The sequence below is a fragment of the Oncorhynchus tshawytscha genome, linkage group LG13 (genome assembly GCF_018296145.1).
Source record: "Oncorhynchus tshawytscha isolate Ot180627B linkage group LG13, Otsh_v2.0, whole genome shotgun sequence".
NCBI lineage: Eukaryota > Metazoa > Chordata > Actinopteri > Salmoniformes > Salmonidae > Oncorhynchus > Oncorhynchus tshawytscha.
In genome coordinates this window covers 73,372,965-73,384,086 of record NC_056441.1, presented here as the reverse complement: position 1 = coordinate 73,384,086, position 11,122 = coordinate 73,372,965, and the positions used below count along the sequence as shown (strand labels likewise).

General features: G+C 41.5%; 1 protein-coding gene across 1 annotated transcript; it reads right to left on the bottom strand.

Annotated features, from left to right (window-relative positions):
- Window positions 1-6,601: 6,601 nt before the first annotated feature.
- LOC121839004 (E3 ubiquitin-protein ligase RNF186-like) lies at window positions 6,602-8,199 on the bottom strand. The gene has a single exon (XM_042295001.1). It carries the CDS (start codon window positions 7,847-7,849, stop codon window positions 7,103-7,105), a length of 747 nt encoding a protein of 248 aa, XP_042150935.1. The 5' UTR covers window positions 7,850-8,199; the 3' UTR covers window positions 6,602-7,102.
- Between the last annotated feature and the right edge of the window lie 2,923 nt (window positions 8,200-11,122).

The following is an 11,122-nucleotide window of genomic DNA, read 5'->3' as shown; positions in this document are numbered from 1 at the left end:
GCATTGTGTTGTGACAAACTGCACATTTTAAAGTGGCCTTTATTGTCCCAGCACAAGGTGCACCTGTGTAATGACCAAGCTTCTTGATATGCCACACCTGTCAGGTGGATGGATTATCTTGGCAATGGAGGAATGCTCACTAATAGGGATATTATCAAATTTGTGCACTAAATTTGAGAGAAATAAGCTTTTGTGCATATGGAAAATTTCTGGGCTTTTTTTATTTCAGCTCATGAAACATGGGACTAACACTCTACATGTTGTGTTTATATTTTTGTTCAGTGTATATACTGTAAATACTCTCGTCATCGATTTGGTTAATAATGTAGGCCTATAATTGATTGTTTTGTAAGCATTTGATTTTCTTTGTGTGTCTTCCCAAATACCACGCATTTTCACCCCATTTGACATGTTATTCTCTCCATAAAGTGGTGCTTGCGCGTGGGGCGCATATGTCATGCACAGAAGCACAGAGGTCGTTACCCATCCAGGTGCCGAGGTGCACTATAACTGTATTATCTCGCCCATCGTGGCAACAGCTGAACTTCTGACGCGGGACCTGAGGGCATATGCACATGTACAGGCTAAATGGACTTTTATTAGGGCCTCCGTGATATCCTACATTACATAATACCAATAACACAGACATGCCTATGCTTTCTGCTAGCGCCAGTAGTCTTGCTAATAGCAACTACAGAATAGGTTTGACCAAATTGATGTTGAAGACATGCTACTCCCTCACCATTTCGTTTTTTCTAATGACAAAATGTTATTCTGAAATGTATGCCATTGTAATGGTATTTGAACGAATTCACACTCCACATTACGCACCTTAAGACAACAGCAACTAGTTGGAAGGATCAGACGCACCTGATGTTCGCAGTCTTTTGTCTTTACCTCCACCTCTCCAACCCCGTGAGGTCACCTACGAGAAAAGAGAGCACAGCAGAGAGATCGAACGTATCAGACTTCTCTTATTTACGCAGAAAATATGTATCCCACTGGCTTTAGATTTAGTCAATTAACATTAGCCTATTTTGTACCTTTGAAAATACAACTTAAATGTTGTCTTTCTGTTAGAACGCGCGTGGACAATAGTTGCGCGCGGTAGAGAAAATGCGTTGGGAAAACGAGGGTCTTTTCACGTGTTAAGGAGCAGATTATTGTCATTCGTTGAACCATTAGGAGGAAGCCAATTCAATAAAAGTAATGTTATTTTTGTCAATTCCCTTGACATTTAAATAGCCTATTTGAACACGGGAAATTGTGAAATAGTGTTGGAAAAAATATATATTTATAGTCATTGATGTACTGCTTTTATATTTCCCTAAAAAGCCTATTTATTTAATCTACCATTTTTACAGATTAATTCGATGGGATGAAAATGTATATTGCCACATGACAATATGACGTTTCTGGTGAGAACATACTTGTAAAGAATATAATTCTAACATTGATGATGATGTCGTTTATGGACGGCTTTGACGGGCTGCATAAAGTTATTTTATTATGACAATTTTCCTAAATCTAAATATTTTAGTTTAAGAACATCAAACGTCATATTACCATAACCCCAGACACTTACCTTTTAGTGAAAGGACACGATTTTTTACTTTACACCTAATAGTGTCATCCCTCTTGGATATTCTGGAAAAACATTCATCTTAAATTTACTAACGTGACGATTTCAGGGGTCATTGTACTTATTGAAACTGGATATTGTACCCTAAAAAAACGAATGGAACGAAGAAAAACAGAGAGCGATGATGCATACCTCCGCCTTCTTGAAAGCAACACAGAATCGCCGTGTCTAATCCATTACCGGGGATGAAATTCAGTCATTCAGTCAGAAATGTCGCTTGATGAGAAGTATATTAGTTGTAGATTAGTTACAGAGTTAGAGTCAAATCTATAAACACTTATTTGTCCAATATTTTTTTAAATGAATGCTATAGATCAATAATCGAATTAAGTAATGCATGTAGGCTAACTAGAAGACTAACCTCCGAGATGGCTATAAAACAAAGTTCTATAAAAATATGCCTAACTATGTCTCTAAATGTTTTAGTGTTTATCATGATATAAATGTTTAAATTAAATATAAAGTAACACCATATTATGAGTTATCACATAATTGGTTTGCAATGCTGCTAAATGTTGGAATTTGGGGATGTTGTAATTATGTTCAACCAAAGGCTATATTGATAGCTATTTATGGTTCTGTGTTCAACCATTGAACGCACAAGGATCATGTTCGAATGATTAAATGAGTGAAAACATGTTTGCCCTGACAAGTGGAGATATGGGAAAGCAAATTATGTTTAATCAAACAGAAAAATGTGAGCCATGAATGAATAGTTGGTTAGTAAGAGAGGGAGGGGGCTTTAGCAATGACACAACTTTTGAGATGTTATCACCGCATCCTGTAACACAGGGCTGTCAAACTTCTGGATCAGGGCCGCATACACTACCAGATTTTCATCCTTGCATAAAGGCCTAGACAATTCAATTGCCCTTAGAAAATTATGGAAAATATAACAATAATGGAAGGAAAACAAGGGAAGGGGAGAATGAATAAAGCTCAGTTAACTCCCTCCCTGATCCTCCAGGTCTCTCTCTCCTTAACCAGGAGGTGGTGGTAGAGGTGCCCTCCAGGTGAACCTATCCCTTCCTCCCCTTCCCCAGCCAGAGCTCACCATGGCTCCTCGGCCCACGAGACCTGCCTTAAGGCGAATCTCTCAGCAGTGCACCCAAACTCTCTCTCCCCCCTCCTTCCTTGGGGGAACAAGGGGTCATAGAATGGGGCTGGGCTCAGCCTCAGAACCAAAGCAACCCAATACCTGACTTGCTTATGTGGAAAGGCCTTTCTCATCTGTCTACCTACCATCCAACCCAAGCGGAATAGAAGGTTACTCAAACCACAGTTGTTACAAGCCATGTGGATTGCCTGTTGGTGGAAGATATGACATAATGTGTAATGAACCTGCAGCTGTATTTTTCTCATCCTGGGCAGAGAGGGGGTTGACCCTGATAACCCTAATCGTGACGTTTTTCCAACCGCAAAGGAAGTTTCTGTTTCAACAGGAACACAGATATGGCAAGTCGACTGATGTAAAAAGGGCTCTATAAATACATTTGATTGATTGAAGTCCTTATGCATTGTTCACATACAGATGACTTTAGAGTATACACCTGGGCCCGGAGAGGGGTGAAGAGAGGATTTTTTAGTGTTAATTTACTCTGCAGACAATTAAACTCAAGAAGACAGTAGTGTCAAAAACAGTAGTGTCAAAAAAAAGGTGCTATCTATAACCTACAAGATTTATTCGGCTGTCCCCATAGGAGAATCCTTTGAAGAACCCTTTTGGGTTCCATGTAGAACCATTTCCAAAGAGGGTTCTACATGAAACCAATGACTGCAACCCAATATGGTTCTAAATGGAAGCAAAAAGGGTTCTCCTATGAGTCCATCCGAAAAACCCTTTTGGAACCTTTTTTCTAGTCTAGTAGTCTACGTTGTATCTATCACCAGAAGGTGTCTGTTAGTCCAGACAGACAGGTTGCCTCTGACAATGTAACCAATGTTCCAGCATGCTGTTGCCCTAGGTCTGGGATTTCCGAGACTAGGCGTCTGTGGGCAGTGAGTTACTGCTCTCTTCTGCCAAGGACTATTCTATGGCTTGTTGCATCCTTGATAATTCAAACGTCAACAATTGACTGGCAGTTCTTAAAGGGATAGTTTTACTTTGCCACCATGGCCTTTTTGCCTTTACCTCCCTTCTCACCTCATTTGCTCACATTGTATATAGGCACTTGTTTATACTGTATTATTGACTGTATGTTTGTTTTACTCCATGTGTAACTCTGGATTTTGGCAATGAGGCCTGTTATCTATTTCCCCAGAGATGAACATGTGGATACCATTTTTAAAAATCCCAAAGTATCCCTTTAAGTATTGTCTACTGACATGCCCATCATCAATATATCTCATTTCAAAGTTTTAAGAGAAAGAATCATTGCACATAAACATTGTAATGTTTTCTTTATTGTAACTGTGTTAAACAGCACATACATAACATTTATCTGTGCAAATACATTTTAGTACCTTAACAACAATGAACAAACTCAAAAACATCACCTTTTTATTAATCATTAATGAATACAATAAGTCAAAATACAGTATATATATATTACTTGTGTCAAATAAGAGGGTGAAAGTGCTTCTTCTAACGGTTATACTGACAGTCTGACAGGGGAGTGACAGAGGAGTGACACGGGAGTGACAGGTTGATTGAAGCAGGCATGGCCATCTTTAGAGGCCAGGTCCATAATCATATTTGATTGTGAGGTAATGTTAAAGTAAATGTGTTAGGGCAGTAAGTGCTTATATATAACTCTCTGTATATCCCAGCCTTCTCAAATGTACATATTTTTATGTGAATCCTTAAAAGCGTGTCTGTAAGATGAGGACCCAAGAGGCAGGAGACAACAGAGTATGTTCCACACAGAGCACATACAGTATAAAGTAAATACAGATTTAAATAGCTTCAGGGCTGTATATATCTAAGCCTTGTGGTTTTAAGTAGTGCTGTTGGGATTATTTATCCGTCTATGGTAGTTATGTGATTGATTTATATCATTGATTGGACAGAGAGTCCACTCATCATGATGTGCTGGTCTGAATCGGTCAGTCCCTGGTTATAGCGGAACCAGTGCAGCACGGTATACTTCCAAGGCCCTGATTTCAATACCCCTGGTTTACTGACTAATATTGACAAATCCAATCCTTCTCATTTTAGTCTCTTAGTTCAATAGGCAAGGCAAAAACTGTGCCATACTCACGGCAACTCTCTCCATCTGCCCCCTGATGATCACCGACCATACAGGCAACAGACTAGAGAAATCCATTTGCTTTGGAAGCCTGTCAAGCACATGGCAATTCAAGACGCAGTCCAGAGCTTTACTATATTTTCAGCCAGTAGTTTTGAAGGTGGTGCTCAGTAGCCAAAACGGTTCCCCGTTTTTTGTGCAGCCTACTACGTTATCCAACTGTGTACTACCTCATCCATTTTGTGTGATTATGTTATGAATTTTGCAATTTGAATGATATCATACAAATTTTGCAATTCATGTGATATGTTACAAATCCAATTTGTGTAATGTTACGAATTTCAACGCCTCATTAGAAAACTGAGGAAATGCCTCCTCCCTTCTTCAAGAAGCTTATCAATGATCTGAAGTGATTGATAACAAGACTGAAAGAAATATGGTGGAAAGGAACCTTACTTTCACCTTTCCTGTCTGTCAAAATGGTGGTGATGATCAGTTGACAGGCAGATGATAATGATCCGATGACACAGGCAGCAGAAAGGCCAGAGAAATGTACACAAGTGTACAGTAGGCCTACAACCGGTGAACTTTTGAAATAGGAATTGAGCAGGTACCTGTTCTCCAGACCTACTCTTGGTAACCTAAACACCATGTCAGTTTAAATACCGGTAATGACACCTCTCCCTATCTTCACATCACCGTCAAATCACTGTATAGCAGATACTGTACTATTGACATATCTTACGTTAGTGATTTCTCAATTACATACACTATGTATACAAAAGTATGTGGACAAATGAGTGGATTTGGCTATTTCAGCCACACCCGTTGCTGACAGGTGTATAAAATCGAGCACACAGCCATGCAATCTCCATAGACAAACATTGGCAGTAGAATGGCCTTACTGAACAGCTCAGTGACTTTTAACATGGCACTGTCATAGGATGCCACCTTTCCAACAAGTCAGTTAGTCAAATTTCTACCCTGCTAGAGCTGCCCCGGTCAACTGTAAGTGCTGTTATTGTGACGTAGAAGCATCTAGAAACAACAACGACTCATCTGCGAAGTGGTAGGACACACAAGCTCACAGAACGGGACCAGCGAATGCTGAAGCACTTAGCGTGTAAAAATCGTCTGTCCTTGGTTGCAACACTCACAACCGAGTTCCTAACGGCCTCTGGAAGCAAAGTCAGCACAATAACTGTTTGTCGGGAGCTTCATGAAATGGGTTTCCATGGCCGGGCAGCCGCACACAAGTCTAAGATCACAATGAGCAATGCCAAGCGTTGGCTGGAGTGGTGTAAAACCCGCCACCATTGAACTCTGAAGCAGTCGAAATGCATTCCCTGGATGATGAATCACGCTTCACCATTTGGCAATCCGACAGACGAATCTGGGTTTGGCGGATGCAGCATACAATGACATTCTACACGATTCTGTGTTTCCAATGTTGTGGCAGCAGTTTGTGGAAGGCCCTTTCCTGTTTCAGCATGACAATGCACCTGTGCACAAAATGAGGTCCATAGAAAAAATGGTTTGTCGAGATTGGTGTGGAAAAACTTGACTGGCCTGCACAGAGCCCTGACCTCAACCCCATCGAACAGCTTTGGGATGACTTGGAACGCCGACTGTGAGCCAGGCCTAATCACCCAACATCAGTTCCGACCTCAGTAATGCTCTTGTGGCTGAATGGAAGCAAGTCCCCGCAGCAATGTTCCAACATCGAGAAAGCCTTCCCAGTAGAGTGGAGGCAGTAAAGGGGGACCAACTCCATATTAATGCCCATGGTTTTGAAATGAGATGTTTGATGGGCAGGTGTCCATTTTTTTTATCATGTAGTGTATATTAGTGACTACTCAAGGACAGGTTTTGATAGTGAGAGGCATAGTGGGTAGTGTATACTTTTCAGGAAACTGCTATCAAACCCTGGTCCTCAACTCTGTGCATTCAACCAGTCTAGTCTGGGAGCAACAGGAAGTTAATCTAGGTCTCAGGCAAGGTTACCCATCATCATATGAGCCTACCATAGTTAGGCATACAAGTGCATTTATGCATTTATCAAATGGTAGGCTACTTACTGTAGGCTTACTGCTCAGTGAGCAGGTGAAGGCCTTTATATGGTGTTTGCTATATCCTACTGTTAAAAGGCCATTCTGGACAATGTATATTTCTAAAAAAGTAAAGGAAGGGAGGGACATTATGCTAGTATATAGCAGTATATACATAAATCACACACATCACATTATCAACATGATCATCTTCATCTTCATCATCAGGCGTTCCGCCTATTCGTTCCAGATGAGCGTCCTGTCTCGTGATCGGGTCTATATTTTAACCAGCAGATCAGCCACGTGACGACCACCGAGAACATGGCTAGGATGCTGGCCACCGACAGGCAGATGGGTCCCGCGGGCGAGGGCGGGCTGCTGTGACTGTGCACGAAGATCAGGCCCATGAAGAGCAGAACCAGCATGGACAGAAAGGAGAAGATCACGCACACACAGCCCGTAGTAAGGGCAACCCGCTTGCAGCTCTGACAGCTTCCATAACGCACCGAGTCCTGGGAAAGAGTAGTGGCAGTGGACAAGGTAGTGGAGGGGGTAGCTTGGCTCGTGGACGCCCCCGATGCCTCCTCGCGCCTGAGGGCGACGAGTGCGGGGTGCAACCGGGGAGGGTAGAGGGGCAAAGCATCCTGAGGCAGAGGATCAGAGTCAATGTACAAGGGGAAATCCTCCGTTACCTTGGTATTATTGGGTAGGTTTTGTATCCGATAGTCCGGTACGGGTGTCCTGTGGCGACATATAGGGCAGCTGATGCGCCATGGACGCTCCTCGCGGAGATGGAGAGTGTTCAGGCACTCCTCGCAAAATGTGTGCAAGCATTCTAAAATCTTGGGCGCGCGACGGTCAAGGTCGAAATAATTGTAACATATTTTGCATTCATACTCCTCGTACGGGAATGCTGTCTCCAGGCTGCTCGGGTGTTCTGCTCCACTGGATGCTGAATCTACCTCTGCCATGTCATCTTTCGCCGATCACATTCTCTACGAACACAAAGGAGCCGACAGGCAGATATGCTGATGACGGTGTTCGTCTATCCCCCGTTCATAAAAACGCCATCATCTCTCTGATGAATTGTATAGCCGACGTTGAAATTGTTGATATATTTGTATAATCCCCACGACGTCAAAAAATGAAAATCCAATTGTATCCCCTCATCATCAGTGTTCATATCCGCTGGTTAAAAATACATGGGTCTCATTTTACGCTTCGGGTGTGGAATCGGTGATGTAATGCTCGTGACGATGCGAGGGTTGGTTAATCCGCCGGAGTGATCTGTGCTCAACCCGCATTGAGAGGAGACAGTGAGGCGGCTATTGACACACAGTTCATGGTTATCTTTCCAATCGGTTGGTGGAAACCGCCCGGGTTGAAAGGAGAGGCCAATAGACACCGTTTTCAGTCCTCTCTGGGAGTCAGACCGAGAGGAGATGTAGAGATAACAAGGTCCGTTGCCATCATGCCAGACAGAAGACATGTGCCATAATTAAATCAAAACATCTCATGAGTTTACACGATAGACTCTGTCAAAAAGTCAAAGTTTCATATTGGTCCCCCTGTGACATGAACTGTGTTCATACTGTTTTGTTTGATATCCTCCTGAGGCCCAGCAATTAATTGTTGTCCTCTCTAGTGTACATCAGTTCTTGGTCCGTATCTCTGAGGCCATACAAGACACTGTATTCAGTCCTGCTTTTCAGTGATATCAGGTGTGGGTGTGTGACCTTGACAACTTGATCTTCCTGGTTCTAAACAAAAATGTCTTCCATCAAAATGAGCACATTTGAAAATAAGTGTGTGTAGCCTAATTATTATTTATAATTTTTATGAGTTTTATATTCAAACTGTTTCTAGTAGACCTAAGTAAATATCTCAGGAATAGTTTAGTGAGTTGTCAGGACTGTGTAAAACATTTTCACAGAAATATATTCTGTAGTGGACACCCGGATGCAGCAACTACGTTTTTCACCTACTGTAGGCTACCCATTGACTGTAATCAAAGGCAGTACAGTATGAAGATAAACTGATCACACTTGTAGGCAATATCGTGACAACGTTGGCTCGCAAAGCTCTTGCGTAGAAACAATTCGGCTGCATTCCAAAGACTCTCCACTCAGCCCTCAAATTAAGTGGACACTTCTGATGACGTGTCATGACGTCTGTTTACACTTGCAGGACAAGGGTCGAGGGAGGAAGGAATTCATTTTAAATGGACCGCCCTTGCCCGGAAAATTGTCATTCGTTCATCCCGCGACAATTGTGTTTTCATCCACCGGCAGCTTGTGGGTGCTTTATATGCACTACCGTCAATTATGTTAACTACTTATATTAACTATATAATTATTAATATACGCGTACTGTATGATAGCTAGCAAATTAATTACCTAACTAAAGCTAGCCTGCCTAGCTACTTCTGAAGGAAAATATTTTATTTCTACAATTTCCAAAAGCTAACCAAACAAAAACATCATTACTTTTACGAGAAGTGTTTGTGCATTCGTAGCACAATTTCTAATTTATTTACATTCGTTTTTACTTACACTTGTATGTTGACTCAATATTGACATTAACGTTTTGGCGGACTTTTCTTTGCAGACGTACAATCATCGCGAATTGAATTATGGGGCGTTTCAGGCCCTGAAGTGAACATAGTTGTACACTCGCAAACTCCATTAAAAACGAGGGCTGAGGGGCCTACGTTGCAAACCTCCCTTGCTTGGCTAATCATTTGAACCGACGACAAATATGGCCGCGGATATTTCCCCAAGGGCATCAAGCGAGGGTGAGTGGACAAAGGTCTTTCATGAGTTTGAAAGGCAGCCTTCATCAGTTCTAACGGTCGTCTCGCGCCAAACTGCGCATGTTTAGGTCGTCAAATCAAAGGTACTCTAATATAAAGTTGTTTTTGATGAAAATGAAAACGTGTCAGTTTGTCACTTTAACGACGTTAAAGTTAAACTACTTAAAACATTGGCTCGAATCTACGTTGTGCCTTTAAAGTTTGAGAAAATGAACAACTAATGAATAATTGTTTGCTTCTCATTGATTCTCAAACCCTGGCCAAGTCTGTTTGGTCGTATTTCACCATCGTTCCCTGAAGTCTCGCGATGTTGCGCCTCTGGGTTATAGAAACTGATGTAAAAATATTTAGTGTCCTAATGAAAACTAAAGGGGACAATTTTGCACTTAAAATAAAATAGAACATTTTTTTGTTTCTTGGTAACATGTTTTTTTCTCTCACCCAAACACTTATGTTATGTAAAAAATAAATAACGAATCCAATACTTTTTTTTAGGGTCTCAAAAGGATATAATATTCGGTTGGCCTATAACCTAAACGGACAAAGGCAATTTGCACCTTGCAGCACATCCAGTTTTGGGAATATTGTAGACTAAGCCTATTTGTCTTATTATTCTGTATGTCTAAAGTAGATACAGTTGAAGTCAGGAGTTTACTTACACCTTAGCCAAATATATTTAAACTCAGTTTGTCACAATTCCTGACATTTAATCAGAGTAAAAATTCCCTGTCTTAGGTCAGTTAGGATCACCACTTTATTTTAAGAATGTGAAATGTCAGAATAATAGAGAGAATTATTTATTTCAGCACATTCCCAGTGGATCAGAAGTTTACATACACTCAATTACTATTTGGTAGCATTGCCTTTAAATTGTTTAACTTGGGTCAAATGTTTCAGGTAGCCTTCCACAAGCTTCCCACAATAAGTTGGGTGAATTTTGGCCCATTCCTCCTGACAGAGCTGGTGTAACTGAGTCAGGTTTGTAGGCCTCCTTGCTCACACACGCTTTTTCAGTTCTGCCCACAAATGTTCTATGGGATTGAGGTCAGGGCTATGTGATGGCCACTCCAATACCTTGATTTTGTTGTCCTTAAGCCATTTTGTCACAACTTTGGAAGCATGCTTGGGGTCAAGCTTTAACATCCTGACTGATGTCTTGAGATGTTGCTTCAATATATCCACATCATTTTCCTCCTCATGATGCCATCTATTTTGTTAAGTGCACCAGTCCCTCCTGCAGCAAAGCACCCCCACAACATGATGCTGCCACCCCCGTGCTTCACGGTTGGGATGGTGTTCTTTGGCTTGCAAGCCTCCCCCTTTTCCTTCAAACATAACGATGGTCATTATGGCCAAACAGTTCTATTTTTGTTTCATCAGACCTGACGACATTTCTCCAAAAAGTACAATCTTTGTCCCCATTTGCAGTTGC

Coding starts and splice junctions, on each gene's coding strand:
- LOC121839004 (XM_042295001.1), bottom strand. CDS start 7,849: ATGGCAGAGGTAGATTCAGCATCCAGTGGAGCAGAACACCCGAGCAGC.